The sequence below is a fragment of the Vipera ursinii genome, assembly GCF_947247035.1.
Source record: "Vipera ursinii genome assembly, chromosome: 2".
NCBI classification, from domain to species: domain Eukaryota; kingdom Metazoa; phylum Chordata; class Lepidosauria; order Squamata; family Viperidae; genus Vipera; species Vipera ursinii.
In genome coordinates, this window is record NC_139513.1 from 57612709 (window position 1) to 57631068 (window position 18360).

Below are 18360 nucleotides of genomic sequence, written 5' to 3' on the forward strand. Positions count from 1 at the left end.
AACCTGCTGTCATGGTTCCGATAGATGAAACCCATCAAAAAAACTTCAAGGCAATTTTTTTCCCTTAAGGAACATTTTATTCAGGAAACAAAGTATTGGCACTACATAGTTGAACTGAAAAACTAAATTCCCTTCCCCCAGATACAAAGTAACAAAGTGCAATAACCCCAATAAGCTGTCATAAATCACATTCTCCAATTAGCCTAAAACATGGGCTTTCTCCCTAGCTCAGGGATAGGCAACCTTGGCTCTTTTATGACTCATGGACTTCAACTCCCAAAAATTCTGGGAGTTGAAGTCCATGAGTCATAAAAGAGCCAAGGTTGCCTATCCCTACCCCAGCTCCTCAACCCGCCAAAACATCATCAGCTCAGCCTTGGGTTCCCACAAAGCAGCGTTGTTGTTATGACTATCTGGGCTCAAGCTTTAATCCCAAACCCCCCTTTCTGCACCTGATTTCTAAATACCAGAAAAAGCATGTTAAAAGCAAAGAGAAAATCACTGCAATTTTCATCAGCTGTCAGAGCAGGAACATCCAATGTTTAGAGTGTTGACATCTGGCCCCCATTAGAAAAAGGATAAATCCTGCAATTCAAACAAAATCATAGGTTAGGGGTTGCCCCTTGGTTTATTAGGGTGCTTTTCATAGAATTTACTAATCAGCCTGTCAGCTTTTACATCACTAGATTTTACCCATGTAGCTTCAGACAATGGATATCCTTTCCACTGCACTAAGTACTATAACTTTCCTTTAAAAAAGCTAGAATCAAGAATATGCTTCACCTCATAATGGGTCTGTCCATTACCACTAGAGATCCAGGTGCCTTCCTAGGGGGAGGTCGTAAGGTAGAACCCCAAAAAGGTTTCAGTAGGCTACAAAGGAACACAGGATGGACTTTCCCTAACAGTCTAGGAAGCTTTAACACCACCATGACTGGGTTAATGATTCTTACAATGGGGAAGGAACCTAAATACTTTGGTCCCAACTTCTTACTAGGCAACTTAAGTCATAAATATTTTGTGGATAAGTAAACTTTTTCCCCAACCAGGAATGACCTTTGGGGAGCCCTCTTTTTATCTGCTTGATTTATATGTATATCACAGAAGCGATTTTCATTTTGTCCCAAACCTCCTTCCTCCTCCTCACCCACTGATCAAGCGTTTGGGAAGCAGAAGGTCACTGGGGATATTTGGGTATTGGGTTGAATTCTTTTCCTGTGGCAACTTTAAAAGGCGTAAAACCGCTGCTGCTGTGAACAGTTATTGTAAGCCATCTCTGTGAAAGGGAGGAGGTCAGTCCAGTTCGTTTGCTGATAATCCGCAGAACTATGTCAAGAGCTGTGCAGTGTGTGCCACCATGAAAAGAATTCTGGGAAAAGCCCCTGGACTATTACAACCGGTTGCAAACCCTTTGCAGCCTTGGGAAGAAATTGCTATGGATTTTATAGTGGAGTTACCTGAAAGTAGGGGGAATACGGTGATTTGGACTGTGATAGATCTTTTTTCAAATCAGACTCATTTCTTCGCCTGTCAGTCCAGAAACTAACTCCTGTCAGCCCAGAAACTAACCAAGATGTTTCTTAAGCACATTTACAGGCTGCACGGTGTGCCAAAGTGGATAATCTCAGACCGAGGGTTACAATTTACAGCCAAGTTCTGGAGGGGTTTCCTCATGTTAATTGGCTCGTCACAAGGACTGTCATCAGCTATTCAACCATCTACGAATGGGGCGGCTGAAAAAGCAAACTCAATGGTGGAGCAGTACCTCAGATGCTATACATCCCATTTCAAACCCAGCCACCAGAATTGTCAACGAACCAGATGCAGTGTTTTTAAATAGTCAAAGTGTCCAGCTTGTTTCACATCGTGAGCGGTAGGTGGGGTGGGTGCTCCAGATGTCTGCAGGGGAATAAGCTGCATAGAGGCTTCGTGCCCAATCCAGCCCAGCCATGGCATGGAAAGCGAGGCAGCAGCCCCACGTGCGTCCCCGTGCATGAGCGTGCCCCCATCCTGCCAGGAAAGTGGAGCCGTGGCATCTGTGGCAGCAGAGTGCAGATGAGCAGCCGTGGCTTTCGCTTCCCTCCGGCCTCCATTTGCCTGAGGCCTGAGTTCAGCGCACCTATCTGGCTGGCGACAAGCTGGAGAGTGCCAGTGTGGCAACTGCCCCGGGATGAGTGGTAGGTGGGGTGGGCTCTCCTGATATCCGCAGGGGAAGAAGCGGCCAGAAGGCTCCATGCCCAGCCCAGTACAGCCCCACCCCGGCACAGCAAGTGAGGCATCAGCCCCATGTGCATCCCAGGCAAACAGAGCTGCGGCATCTGCAGCAGAAGAGCGAAGGCAGGCAGCATAAGACACGAGGAGCCCAGATCCCAGCACAGCCCCTCCCCACTCACCTCCCTCCTCAGAAGAGCTGCAGGGCTCAGGAGCCTCCCCCATGCTCCCCATCCCCTCAGGGAAGAAAACCATAGTGAGACAGTGTTCTGTTTTAACTTTTTTCCTTGTCGCTTTTTGGAGTTTTCAGCCTGCTTTCATGAGATGGCAGCATTTGGCAGGGGGTGTAGCTGCCCCATTCCCTCGCCAAGCCGTTAGCTGAGCAAAATGCCTTCCTGCCCATGCCCACCCACCAAAGACCCCGTAGATCTCCCCCAACCCTGCCTGGCCCCCAAAGGATCCCTCCCCAGGAGCAACATTGAACTGGCCATGCCCACCCTGGCCTCTCTCACCCAGTCTGCCATGACCACCGTAGCTACACCCACCCAGTGGGCCACGCTCACCCAGAGGGCCACAGCTGCCCAGCGCCTGGCGATGCATGTGCAGTTTGGGCACTCGTTCTTTAAAAAGTTCGCCACCACTGGTATAGGGTTTCCTGCCTGAGCAGAGAGTTGGACTAGATGACCTCCAAGGTCCCTTCCAACTTATTATTATTATTATTATTATTATTATTATTATTATTATTATTATTACATATTTATAATTACCTATAAATATATTATTCCCCATGTTCTGTTTCTTTTAGGTGACAGAAATGTGAATATGTGTGCATTCATTGCTTGGGGACTAATATCAAGAGCATGTGATTGTTTCACAGCTCCAGATAGTCCTAAATTACATCAAATGTTTGCAATAATTTTTAGACAACTTTCATCCTGGTTTGGGACCAAAATCCCTTTAATGGCTCTAATAAAAGGCATACTTTTTGTGTTTGACAGGAGATAGAAAAAATTATCTTGAGACTTTATTGCTATGTCTTTATAGTGGTTTCACGACCATTTCACAATTTTTTTTCTAAACCAGTAGAAATGAAGGATTCTTTTAAATATTCTTCAAAATCTCACCACAAGCTTGCTTTTTCTATCACTGCTCTTGGTATTTCCAGGTTTTCATAGAGCTGAGTCCACACATTTTCTGAATTTTGACCAGATGACTTTCTACAAAGTCTTCATATTTATCTAAAGCTAGAGTAGGCTTCCCTCTAAAAGCTATAAACTGTTATAATTATATTGACTAAACTGTTTGGGTGTATTGTGTTTAATTATTTGAAGCATGAATTTATAAAATAGAACCCAATATGTTAAACACATGCATGGGTGCATACATCAGATACACACAAACTTTGTCACAATTAATTTTAGCATTTTTTCTGAATACGTGGGCAATGTCTGAAGAAATCTGGTTACCTTCAAAAAACCGTGATAAGTTTTGCTTTCATCATAGCTACAATTACTCATGGTTTGGGGGATTGGCAGCAATGAATTAGAACCAAACTTTCTTGAAACACACTTTTTTGTCGTCAATCCTCAGAGAGTTCCTTGCTTAAGTGATTCATGAAGACTAACTGTAATTTAGTCAGTTACCCCAGAATTGTACTGAATTATGAAAACTATTGAAAAAAATGGCAGAATTGACATCTTGTTGATCATGCTTTACACATAGTTGATGAAATAATTTGCTTTACGCATAGTTGATAAAATAATTTGTGAAAAGTGTAATCACCCATTGTAAAATGGTAAAACTTGCAACTAAGCGATGGATGAGTACGTTTATAGTTAAACTTGAAAAAAATATTTAAAAATCATTTTTTAACAATAAAAAACTGGTAAATGACTGTCTAAGCCACTTGAGGTATGCTGTAGGTTTGAAAATAGTATGGAAAGTAGCAAGACTCACTGAGTGCCTTAGATTCTTTATTAGATCAGGGTGACATATTAATTTAACATTAGTTTAGCTTGAATTCTGCTGTTCCAAGAAAATCTGGATATGGTTTTGCAGAGATGGTCTTAATTTATACCACATTCCATATATATCAATAACACTTAGATGTATCTCTCCCCTCCTGTTCAACATCTATATGAAGCCGCTGGGCGAGATCATTTGTGGTTTTGGGGTGGGGTATCATCAGTATGCTGATGATACCCAACTTTTTCTTTCCACCCCGAACCAACCCAGTGATGCCCTCGCCGTGATGTCCCGTTGCCTGGAGGAGGTCCAGGTCTGGATGGGGAGAAACAGGCTTCATCTCAATCTTGCCAAGACTGAGTGGCTGTGCATACTGGCATCTCAGACTAACCAGTCTATTCCACCTTTAATGATGGGGGGGTGAGGTGTTACCCCCATTGATAGGGCTCGCAACCTGGGCATGCTCCTGGACTCACAGCTCAGTTTTGAAGACCATATAGGAGCCGTGACCAGGGGGGGCTTTGCCCAGGTTCTCCTGGTGCGCCAGTTGCGGCCCTACCTGGACCGAGATGCCCTGCGCACCGTTACTCATGCACTCGTGACCTCCCGATTGGACTACTGCAACGCTGTCTACATGGGGCTGCCCTTGGAGACCACCCGGAGGCTTCAGCTGGTGCAGAATGCAGCTGCGCGGATTGTGATGGGGGTTTCCTGATACTCCCATGTAACACCTCTGCTCCGCAAACTGCATTGGCTTCCGGTTGCCCTCCGGGTGAGATTCAAGGTGCTGGTTATGACCTATAAAGCCCTAAATGGCTTGGGTCCAGGATATCTGAGGGAGCACCTGCTGCCGGAATCAAGGTCCCTTCGTCCTGTGCGCTCCCACAGGGAGGGTCTTCTCAGGGTACCGCCGGTAAAAGATTGCCGGCAGACAATACCCACGGGGAGGGCCTTCTCTGTGGGTGCGCCAGCCCTCTGGAATCAGCTGCCTGTAGAGCTTAGGACTGCCCCTGACCTTTGCTCATTCCGCCGGGACCTGAAGACCTGGCTCTTTGAGCTCTCTGGCCTGGTCTGAGCATATTAATTGGGATTTTAACTGTTTTTTTTAACTGGGGTTTTATTGCAAGGTTTACATAATTCTTTTAATTGATTTTAAGTTTTGTAACTATTGTATCTGTTTTTAAATAACCTTGTGAACCGCCCTGAGTCCTACGGGAGAAGGGCGGTATATAAATTAATTAATTAATTAAATAAATAAATAAATATACCATTTCACAGTGCTTTACAGCCCTCTTTAAGCAGTTTACAGAGTCAGCATATTGCCCCCAACAATCAGGGTCCTCATTTTACCGATCTCAGATGGATGGAAGGCTGAGTCAACTTTGAGTTGGTCAGGATCGAACTGCCCAACTGCTGGCAGTGGGCAGAATTAGCCTACAGTACTGCATTCTAACCACTGCACCACCACAGCGCTGGTGCATCAGATCTATATGCACGAGGCATGCATGCAAATAGTAGTATTCATGCACAATCCCTTATAAAATATCCGACTAGCCAATTATGTCATAAATTAGATTACAAGAATATTTATACAAATCAAAAAAAACCACCAAAAAATATACATTTAGGGTACCATGTATACAAGCTAAAATTCAACATGTATTGAAGAATCTTAATGTGATTTTCTTCTTGGTTCTAGATTTTATAAAACATTCTTTTTTCTAAAAAAAATTGCCCAGAGGTTTGACTTTCTTTTTCTTTCTTTCTTTCTTTCTTTCTTTCTTTCTTTCTTTCTTTCTTTCTTTCTTTCTTTCTTTCTTTCTTTCTTTTTCAGACAGGAAGCATTGCTTGCTGCCATTAGTGAAAAAGATGCAAACATTGCCTTGCTTGAGCTGTCTGCTTCAAAGAAAAAGAAAACGCAGGAAGAAGTGATGGCTTTGAAAAGAGAAAAAGACAGATTGGTCCATCAGCTAAAACAACAGGTTGGGAATCTTTTCTCCCCATTTCTTTCTAGGGACTCTGAGATTATTCTCTCGGTTTTCTTCTGACTTTAAGCTAAGCCTTAAAACAAACCTTGTGACATCTGGAGGAAAAGCGAGGATCAAAATATATGTCATCTGTCTACTATTTTACTGGTCTTTAGTTGAATTTAGAGTTAGTTTATTCCATATATATCTTGTTTTTCCTTTCACATCTAACTACTGATTATACAATAATAGCCAGTAAGATTTTGAGATATGCTTATACAGAATCCAACTAACTTTATTTCCTGTGTATTATTGCACTATTTGCTTATCTGGAAGGTCCAATTGTGAATCTTTTGCAGGTTTATTTGGAAGTCATATATGTGACTAGATTTCAGCACAAACCTAGTTATAATTTGCTTCAGTTATACTGTAATTACCAGTTGTACGTGTATACACACAGGCACACATTCTTGTCCCCAAAATTTGTTTGCAATTAATTAACAAAATATGTTTGTGTTTTTCCTTTACTGTTAAAAGATATTATAACCCATTAAGCCAACATGGGTTTGTCACAAACAGATCATGCCAGACAAATCTTATTGCATTCTTTGACAAGGTGACAAAATTAGTGGACCAGAGGAATGCTGTGGATATAATTTACTTGGACTTCAGTAAGATATTTGATAAAGTAGACCACAGCCTACTACTTGATAAGATAGAAAAATGTGGGTTAGTCAGCATCACCACCAGATGGATTCGTAACTGGCTGACCAACTGCACTCAACATGTAGTCTTCAATGGAACTGCATTTACATGGAGGGAAGTATGCAGTGGGGTACTCCAAGGCTCTGTTCTGGACCCAGTGTTCTTCAACATCTTCATCAATGATTTGCATTAGGGGATAGATGGGGAACTCATCAAATTTGCAGATGACATCAACCTGGCAGGAATTGCCAACACTCCAGAAGATAGACTTGAGATACATAAGGATCTTGACAGACTTGAACATTGGACGTTATCTAAGAAAATGAAACTCAATGGTGAACAAAGTAAGGTTCTACATTTAGGCAAGAAAAACCAAATGCACATGTACAGTATAGGTGGTACCTCACTCAATAGTAGTAACTGTGAGAGGGATTCTGGAGTCCTAGTGGACAATCACTTAAATATGTGCTGCAGCTGCCAAAAAAGCCAACACAGTTCTAGGCTGCATTAACATGGCTTAGGCCTGGGGTATTTGTGAGACCACCTGCTGCCATTGTCAACCTCCCATCGCCTGGTTCGCTCCCACAGGGTCGGCCTACTCAGAGTTTCATCGGTTAAGCAATGCCGGCTGGCAACCCCTAGGGGGAGAGCCTTCTCTGTGGGTGCGCTGACCCTCTGGAATGAGCTGCCTCCGGAGCTGTGGATGGCCTCCAACCTTCGGTCCTTTCGCCGTGACCTGAAGACATGGATGTTTCAACAATCGGGCCTGGACTGACTATGGTTTTAAATTTAGTTTTATGGGGTTAAATTACTATGTATTGAATATATCTACTGTTTAATTCTTTTTTAAATTTTGTATTTTCATGTTCTTTTTTAGTTTTTATTGTTGGGAGCCTCCCTGAGTCCTTAGGGAGAAGGGCGGCGTATAAATATAATAAATCAATCAAATCAATCAACAGAGGGATAGAATCAAGATTGCGTGAAGTGTTAATACCACTTTATAATGCCTTGGTAAGGCCACACTTGGAATATTGTATCCAGTTTTGGTCACCACAATGTAAAAAAGATGTTGAGAAAGAGTGCAGAGAAGAGCAACGAAGATGATTAGGGTTAAAGATGATTAGGCTAAAACAAATAAAGAATGATTGCTGGAATTGGGTATGTGTAGTTTAATGAAAGAAGGACTAGGGGTGACAGGATAATAATGTTCCAATATCTCAGGGGTTGTCACAAAGAAGAGGTAGTCAAGCTATTCTCCAAAGCACCTAAAGGCAGGACAAGAAGCAACGGATGGAAACTAATCAAGCAGAGAAGCAACCTAGAACTAAGGAGAAATTTCTTGACAGTTAGAACAATTAATCAGTGAAACAACCTGCCTCCAGATGTTGTGAATGCTCCAACACTGGAAGTGTTTAAGAAGAGATTGGACAACCATTTGCCTGAAATGGTATAGGTTTTCCTGCCTGAGCAGGGGGTTGGACTAGAAGACCTCCAAGTTCCTTCCAACTCTGTTATTCTGAAAATTTAGGATCTGCCAACCTAGCAGTTCGAAAGCACGTAAAAATGCAAGTAGAAAAATAGGGACCACTACGTGGGAAGGTAACAGCGTTCCGTGTGCCTTTGGCGTCTAATCATGCCGGCCACATGACCACAGAGATGTCCTCGGACAAGCGCTGGCTCTTCGACTTTGAAACGGAGATGAGCACCAGCCCCTAGAGTCGGAAACGACTAGCATGCATGTGCGGGGGAACCTTTACCTTTTTAACCTTATCTAGTTTACACAAAATGCCTTTTAAAAAGTGAGAACTCAAAACAAATTAGCCACTAATCAAATTAATAAATAAAAAGAATATCTATGCCTCCTTTTTTGTTCTTTGGAAAAAGCTCCAGATAAAAATATAAGAAATAATTATTTATTTTAAACACCCAAAAGTATCATGTCATTTTTCAATTTTTCAGCTACTATCCATGTTATAATTGTTAGCTTTCACCAACCAGGAGAGACACAGATCTAGTTGACAGCTAGTTGGACTGACAACTGGCTATTAGAGATGCCTTATCCAGTTATCTTGAAACAGTTGGATCCTATCAGACTTGATGAAGTGGACAGGGTCCTCAGTGCTGTCAGCACAGTTACCTGTCAATTAGATCCATGTCAGTCCTAGATGGGGAAAGCCTCCTGGATGGAGACCTCTAGGTGGGTTCAGGCAATGATAAATGCACTATTGCAAGAGGGATGTTCCTGGGATCTTAGTCACTTTGTTCAGGTAGTCTGCATTCATGCAGGTTAAAGGCATGTATTCTTCCCTGTTACCTTTACATTACCAGAAATTTCTTAAATGCCTGAGATAATGACTTTTCTCCATTTACAGTTGTCCCTGGAGTCCAAAAAGGACTAATAATTTATTATAATGATCAGCAAACCTAGACTTCCCAAAACTGAAGGTTTGTACGTTTGAAACTCAGAACCTTCCTTCCCAGATCAGCTTTGTAACTTATCACAACTTTGGTTTGTTTCAAGAACTCATTAATTTTAGCTTCTTATTCTATGTAGGCTTTTCTGAAACAGAATTTTGGACTTGTGGATCAGGATCAGGCTTTTCTCTTTACTAGTTTTCTTCCAAACTGTGATCACCAGACCATGCTTGTAAATGCATGTATGGAAGACCAAGTAAAGCTGACTTCCCTCTATAGCAGATCAGATTCTGAAGAGGAAAGAGAAAGGTAGAAGAATCTGTTTTCATCTGTATCTTTTTAAAGGGCTGTGTCATATTAAGGGCTCTCCTATTCTTTCTTCCCCCCCCCCGGCAAAAGAATGTTCATCCAACTATACTTATGGGAAGAAGGGGTATCCTTATACAGGGCCACACTGTTCGCAAGCATCTGCAGGTACTTTTCTAGAGAAAGAAAGTACAAGATATATAGATTTTTCTTCCCCTTCCTCCTTGGATACTCATCAGAATACTCATCACTTAACCCTCTCTGAAATGACAAATAATAATAATAATAATAATAATAATAATAATAATAATAATAATAATGAGGAGGAGGAGGAGGAGGAGGAGGAAGGGACTTTGGAGGTCATCTAGTCCAACCCCTTGCTCAGGCAGGAAACCCTATACCATTTCAGACAAATGGCTGGCCAGTCTCTTCTTAAAAACTTCCAGTGTTGGAGCATTCACCACTTCTGGAGGCAGGTTGTTCCACTGGTTAGTTGTTCTAACTGTCAGGAAATTTCTCCTTAGTTCTAGGTTGCTTCTCTCCTTGACTAGTTTGTTCAAGCATTATTATCAGGAAGTTTCTTACTCTTTTTATTTGAAAGGTTTGTAACACTTAATTTAAATGTCGTATCAAATGTTTAAAATCTTCAAACAGAAAGTGGTAGGCTTTTTGTTAATGTATCCACAGGAGTGGTATTTCAGACTGAAACACATGTCCTGTAATATATGGGTTATTATTAGTGACTTAGAATAATGTTGCTGAAATATCATAATTCTGTAAATGGTTAGTATGCATTGCTATTTAGGAGCAATGTGATGTCCTTTGGAAGGATTTGGTGACTTGAAGACTTCTGTTTATCCACTTATCGATGAAACGGATCTCAGAGGAACTTGCTTTTGTTTGCATTGCAAATCATACTGAAAAAAGCCATAAAAATGTTGGTCTCTCTGATTAGAAAAAGCCTAGGATGACAGACGGTATTTAATTATGCTTCCTTTTCCAAATGCTCTTAATTTTTTTTCCTTTAAAAATACATTATTCTTATTATGATGGAAGCTGCTGAAGTCAGGAAACAAATCCTGATTCACGATGGGTGGAATTTATATTTATGGATCACCCAACATTTCAAAAATGATTGCCTAAAAGAAAATATATTCTTTCAAATGCTACAGTGTCCAACTAAGATTAACAAACAAACCTATGTGGACATTGTAAAAATAAATCCATGAAAATTAAAAATAATGCTGAAATAATTGTCAACAAAGTAAAATACACTTGTTAATAATTGTAATACATTCATCTATTCTACAAAATAGAAGTGAATGAGATGGAAAAATAATATCTAGTGACCTGTCTGTATAATTTTAATGTGCTAGCTAGAATTATTAAAAAATCCCCCTTACATAAAATTGTTTATATAGTAAAGTAATTGAATGAACTATTTTAGGGATTTCCAGGGGTTTCACCATATTCAGTTGGAATTTTAAACTTTCTAAAAATATGTTTATGGGAAAGAACATGGAACTACTTTTGTCATATACATCTAAATCAGCTTTATAAGGGTTAAATTTAGGAATAAGCAAATTTTGTTTTGTTTGCATATTACTGTAATGCAAAATCACTCAATTAGCATTTTCAACGATCATGCAATTGGCATGAAATTTTGGCAGTTATTTATTCTTTGAAATAGTTTTTTAAAATAAAAATATATGTACAAAACTGTGTGCATTGAAAAATACATAAAGTGTCTAGCTATGTGCTGATAGACAAGCATATATTTATCTGAAATTCTATAGGTTGTCTGCTTGAGCAGGGGGTTGGACTAGAAGACCTCCAAGGTCCCTTCCAACTCTGTCATTCTGTTATATAGAAATGTATACAAATAATGCCTGATTAATGCACACACATTTTAAAAATAAAATGTGCTTTACAAATAGGGAAAAGTGGAACGATTAAAAAGAAAGTTAGGTTGATGCATCCTTTAGTCAGTTTCCAAAATAATTTGTCAACCAGCAAATTATTTGACTTGCAAATTTTGCATGTTAAAGTGTACAAGGCAGTATAGATATTGAATTTTACTGATAGAAAATCCATAAACTGTTGGCATCTGAAAATATTATTTAGATCAGAGGGAAGACGTACTATCTTACTGTTATGTTAGATGCCTTACAAACCAAGATTTCTGTATGCAGTATCCTTTCTGTCTTTCTTGACTTTACATCTATGTGACATAGTGCAGTATAGACAGACTTAAAATATGAGGCAATGCTATTACACTTTGTGGATTACCTCAATATAACAAATTGATTCAAAGCAATTTGTTGTGATTGGATTAATGCCAAATGGATTGATTCCATCAGAATGTGTAATGCATCACAGTAATGTACTGAGGTTGAATTAACAAAACCCAAATATGTCTAAGTTTGTTTCATTCACATATAGTGAATAAATCATTCCAAAATAGTTGGTAGGCTATTAAGGATTGTCTATTAGGCAGATCTTAATTGCCTCTGTATTGTGTTTCTACATTCTTCTTTAAAGGTATTTCCAAGGTTAAACTCCAGTTAGAGTTCCTGAGAACAATGACTTTTATTATGAGAAGAGAAGATGTATAGTATATATTCCAGGTGCCAAATTATAAACATACATTGATTTCCCTTATATTTCTGAAATTACTCCTTTAGAAATAACTCCTTTCAAGGTATACTTTTTATGTTATGTCACCTCCAGGGATCTTAGATACAATAATGCACTTAGTTTGTTGCAAGCTAATCTCAGTAATTCATTGGTTATGTTGCAGAGGCAGGAATAGCATCATGATCTCCATTAACATTCAGAGTTAACTTGATTCAAACATTTCTGTTTCAAATGCTGGAAAAATAGCAAATGATGCATCTAAGATTTTTTTAAAAACTCAACAAAAGTAATTAGCTCAGGAAAAGAAAGATAATATTAAAAAAAAGTCTGCTAGTCTTTAAACCTGCAAGAACCTTGAAAAGCCTGGGTGCAGGAATATCTTTATAAACTTACTTAAATTTCTGGATGATTAAACCCCCATGAAGGACTACAAAAATAAATGTCCCCAGTACCTATAAGGCAGTGGTGGGATTCAGCTACTTTGCACCAGTTCGGAAGAACCAGTAGCTAATTTTTTGTTGCCCAGGCCCAGAATGGACTTCAGAAGTGGCTTCCACACAGTGAACCGGTTATTCACATATCTGAACCCCACCACTGCTATAAGGGATTTAAATCAGCCTTGGCTGAGCCTGCAGGTACAGTGTGTGTGTACTGATGCTTTGTCTCTGTGTGTGCATGCATGTAGGGGCAGGAATTTCTAAAACTGGCTCAGAATCAAGCTGATATGAACATAAGACAGGACAGGAACTTAAACAGTAAGTACCTTAAGACACAATTATCTCCCATGCAGACTACTGTAGCACACTCTACGTTGGGATGTAAGTTCAACATTCACTTTTCTTCCAGAAAAAAGCTCTGGGGATATTAGCAACTCATTCAGTCCTGCTACAGGACTTGAAACCACACTACTCACATTGCCACATTCTTCTTTATGAGCTTGGGTGGGTTTTAGATTATCTGGATGAATCCCCACCGTCAATCCCACCAACACTGGATATATTTCTTGCAATCCTTTCTTTGATTGCTATTCTTCACTTTGCCAGGGGAGCTTAAGCTAGCCCCATCCTTTTCTCCTATTGATGGGCAAATGCACTTTGTGTCTTATTTTATTTATGCATTTTCTTTTTATTCCAGCAGACCTTTGCCAGATAAGCAAGTTGGCTGCTAAGTTAGTTTAGCTTTTAGCTAGACAAGCAAAGTGAGTTGTTACTGCACTCTTTTTAATCTTATTACAATAGCCACCTCGAGGGCCGTTCTTTGTTAGAACTTTGGAATAAATGTTCAGCAAATATGTACAGGTCTCTTTTGTTTATTGCATGTTTATAAGCCTGTTATATTTTAAATCTGACTTTCCTCCAAGAGGTTTGGGTTAGTGTACAGTACATGCTTTGCCAAGAAAAATAACAACCAGTTCCATTTCCAAGAAGGACAAGAATCCAAGTTAGACATTCCATCCATTATATAAAATGGCTTTTTAGATTCCCTTACCATTTAGGGTGGATAGATGTCCTTCTGTTTTACTGAAATTTATTTGCATTTCTACTGTGCATTATCTTTCAGACTCAGAGCAGAAGGTGAGATTTGCTGCCCAATAAATATGTTCAGGATAGCACAACTAAGGAGGGAGCCTTACTAGTATGAAAAGCCAAATTAAAGCTCCTGTAAAACTTTACTATTCAAAAATCATTACAATCAAATAGAAATACCACTTTTAGTTAATAAAGGCCCTTTCTTAAACATACCTAAATCCTTAGTTTCAATATTGCATCACGTCCAAGAAACATGGGGGAACCTCTACAACCCAAAATACTCTAGGTAAATTTAACTCAATGTGATTGGAGGATACTTTTAAATGTGACGTATTTAAGACTCTTTAAATCATGTACCTGTCAACATTTAGTCTGTTCTTTTAACCACAGGAAAAATGTAATGAAGAAAGCAGAGGGTGTCTTAGAGAATGTGTCTGAAGAGGGCAGGTTGAAAGAGGACATAAATCAAATATATTGTAGTGGTGCATCAGTAAAAGAGTTATTCTGAAATGTTGCAGCCAAAGTCAAAACCTTTCTAGAATCCCATGAATTAGAGTGGTTAATGTAGTTGTGGCCAAAATGTTATGTCGAGGCACTATTTTTCATTAAAATAGCAGTCTGGCAGTCAACCGAGAAGAGCAAGAACTGGTTTTGGACAAGTTTTAGAGATGTTTAGCATGAGGACCACTATTAAATTTATTCATGATCACAATGATAGCCCTGAGTTAAAGTAGGCAACTTAAGAGTTAGGCTCTTGACTAATGCAATTTTTGTCTATGACAAAAAGTATTTTTTAAAGTAGTTTAAATGTTTTACTTTGAAAGTACTGCAGATTTTTTTCTCTCTCTCTCTCAACTAAGGATGCTGATGCTAGAAAGCCAAAGATCAGAGAAATGGGCTATATTCCACTCTCAGAGCCGTACAGGTAATCCTCGACTTTACAACCACAGTTGAGGCCAAAGTTTCTGTTGCTAAGCGAGACATTTGTTAAGCAAGCTTTGCCCCATTTTACATTCTTGCTTACTGCAGTTGTGAAGTGAATCACTGCAGTTATTCAGTTAGTAACATAGTTGTTAAGTGAATCTGGCTTCCCCATTGACTTTGCTTGTCAGAAGGTTGCAAAAAGTGATCACGTGACCCCGAGACACTGCAGCTGTCATAAGTATGAGTCAGTTGCCAAGTGTCTGAATTTTGATCACATGACTATGGAGATGTTACAATGTTCGTAAGGGTGAAAAATGGTCATGTCACCTTTTTCAGTGCCTTTCTAATGTTGAATGGTCACTAAATGAACTTGTCATGGTTCCGACAGACAGAGACGAATAAAGCAGAACTCAGAGGCTTGCAAATTTCTCAAAGAACATGTTTATTAGTTACAAAGTATTGGCACATCAAAAGTGAAACCAAGTTTGGAGACACAAGTAACAATTCCCCAGTACAAAGTTAAAAAATCCGACCCCTAAAACTATGCAAGCATGGCTGCAGCCATTTTTCCTACTCATTTTCGGTTGCCACATAGAATGGAGGCAGAGGGATTGCCCAGGTCCTTCGCTAGTCAAAATAATCTTTTGTCCCATGGGAACCAAGGTCATTGGCTGCTCCTGAGACTGCAGGCTGGGCATTGTGTAAAAAGCTCACCAAGAAGATGTACTGGGGAACATAAATTGCTTGCATAGTTTTAGGGGTGGGATTTTTTAACTTTGTATTTTACGTTCACCAGTACATGTTCTTGGTGAGCTTTTTACACAATGCCCAGCCTGCAGTCTCAGGAGCAGTCAATGACCTTGGTTCCCATGGGACAAAAGATTATTTTGAATAACGAAGGACCTGGGCAATCCCCCTGCCTCCATTCTATGTGGCAACTGAAAATGAGTAGGAAAAATGGCTGCAGCCATGCTCATTTGTAGAGTTGACAAGTCGAGGATTACCTGGTACTCTTTCACAAAGACAGACTCGGATTTCCAATTTCCTAAAAAGTGGTTTGAATCTCAGTGCTTTCCCCTCCATTACCAGGAATTCTCTTTGTGACATCAGCAGCCATGTTAATTGATGCCTAAATGCATCTGAAAACTCATCACTATCAGACCCCGTCCGACGAGTCACCCAAAGATGGAAACCGGAACGGGAGCTGGTTCTTCTAGCCGTGTTTATTTTCCTCATAAACAGTTGCTTAAAGACCAATGAAGTCAGCGTTGACTTTACAGCACAGTCAACGCTGTTAAATAACCGGCAGAGCCGACTCCCACCACCACACCCTAATCACACCACCACGCCCCCACCCTACTTAAACACCGCCTCCCAAGATTCCCTCCTTTTGGCTCCCACCCCACCACCAATGCAGCCGGTAAGTTACCCCCCAGCCTAAACCTCTCTCCGTCCCCCCAGAACCCTGCCTAGGCTCCTTTGTCCTCTCACCACCCCAGACCGCTGCAACCTGCGCTCTAAACCCCTCCCCGGCCCACCGGTCGTCTCCGTCACCCCCTGGCCCGCCCGGGCATCCATTCTTGACCTGCAGCTCGGGCGCAGGGCAGCCATCGCCCGGCCCATCGCACAGCTCCTTCCCAGCCTGTAAGCAGCTTCTGGGAGCCGGCCGGCTGGTTTGCGGCCTCCCCAGCTGACAGGCGGCCCGCCGCTGCGTCGTTTTCCCAATTGTCCCATTCCTCGGCCCGTCAGAGTGGTGTGGGCGTGGCCAGCCGTTTCCGGAGCCCGGCAGCATGGCGAGGAGACGAGGAGGCCGGCGAACGTCCCTGCGACCCGGTACGTTGCCCCGAGCGGTCACGGGGAAGCTGGGAGGGGCCGTATGCCGAGCCGGTCCTCCGGGAGACGACGAGCGCCGGCAGGGGGTCTGGGGAGGGCTGTACGCTGTCCTGGCCCTCTGGAAGGCGTTGGGCGCTGGCGGGAGGCTTCGGGGCCTGACGGGGCGCTCAGCAGGAGCCTGACGGTCGGGTGAGTCTCCCCGCGGCCCGTCTGAATGTCGGGCGTGCCCGGCCCGACATGCCGCCCCCCCTACCAAGGGTCCTCCTGCAGACGTAGAAAACAAGGGTTTAGCATCATTCACTATGCGCACACCCCCATGTGCCCCACCCCCCGGCCTGCCAGGGTGGGCTCGGTGGAACGCCCGGATCAAACGTGGAGCATGGACATCTCCCCGTGACACCCACGTCGCCTCCTCCACCGGGTACCCCTTCCACCGAAGAAGATACTGTAGAGCACCCCTCCGCACCCTGGAGTCTAAGACCTCCTGCACCTCATACTGGTCAGTGTGAACCGGTCTGGGACCCCCCTCCCCTGCTGCCGCGGTAGCCGCTGGAGCAGGTTTCAGCAAGCTACTATGGAACACCGGGTGGACCTTACCCAAAAACCTAGGCAACCGCAGCCGCACCGTCACCGGGTTTATCACCTGCACCACCCGGAACGGCCCGAGGTATTTGGGTCCTAGCTTACGGCACGGAACCTGTAACCGTAAATACTTGGTGGACAAGTAAACCAGGTCCCCCACCCGCGGTGTAGCAAAGGGTTTTCGTTTCTTGTCCGCCTGTGCTTTGGACGCTACGGCAGACCGATCCAACGCTTCTTTCGCCGCCCCCCAGGCAGCCGTGATCTGATGCATCCAGTCAGGCGGTGAGCTCGGAGATCCGTCGTCCTGGGGACACTCACTGAAGGGAACGAACTCGTGACCGGTGACCACCCGAAATGGAGAGAAGCCAGTACTACTGTGAACTGCGTTATTGTATGCAACCTCAGCAAGCGCTAACAGGTCTACCCAGTCTGTCTGCCGAAAAGAAACATAGCTTCGTAAATAGCGTTCAACAGCAGCGTTGGCTCGTTCTGCGGCCCCGTTGGTGCTGGGGTGATAAGCGGTACTCAATCCCTGGGACGAGCCGATATGTCGCAAGAACTCTCTCCAAAACCGGGCCGTGAACTGTACCCCTCTATCCGAAATCACACGCCGCGGTACTCCATGCAGTCGGTATACTTGCGTGAGGAACAACCAAGCTAGGCGACGGGCTGATGGCAACCCCTTACACGGGACAAAATGTGCCTGTTTAGAAAACAGGTCAACTACTGTCCAGATAACAGTGTGACCCTTACTCTCTGGGAGGTCCACAACGAAGTCCATGGCGATGTCCTGCCAAGGCCGAGTTGGGTCAGCTACCTGTTGCAATAACCCCAAAGGCTTCCCAACATGGGGTTTTGTAGTGGCACAAATATGGCAACGCCGTACGTACTGCTCGATGTCATTCTTCATGCGGGGCCACCAGAATTGACGACGTGCCAGATGTAAAGTCTTCACGAACCCGAAATGTCCCGCTTGTTTAGCATCGTGGCACCCATGTAAAACACGTGGCCGCACGGTTTCAGGCACATATAACCGTGTTCCATGCCACGCTAAACCGTCCCGCATAGTTAACAGTCCCGGATTACTCAGCAACCAGGCATCCTCCTGCAAGGTCCTTTTGATGGCCTGGTTCAAATTCTCCTCCATCACCTGTCTTGCACTCTCTAAATCAATCCCCTCGTTCGCCAGTGTCGGGATGAGTGCCTGCACCACCTCCTCCCTCTTGCTGTCAAACTGAGGCATGCGTGACAAGGCATCCGCCAGAAAGTTCCGACCCCCCGGTACA

General features: G+C 42.6%; 1 protein-coding gene across 1 annotated transcript in view; it reads left to right on the forward strand.

Moving 5' to 3' along the window:
* ERC2 (ELKS/RAB6-interacting/CAST family member 2) overlaps positions 1–18360 on the forward strand; it is a gene marked incomplete at its 5' end in the record, with an annotated part of 568754 nt that overhangs the window by 444844 nt on the left and 105550 nt on the right. Inside the window, one exon of the mRNA XM_083352921.1 lies at positions 6011–6158. Within this exon, the coding sequence (XP_083209047.1) occupies positions 6011–6158 (148 nt within the window). The remainder of the gene's footprint in view (positions 1–6010; positions 6159–18360) is intronic.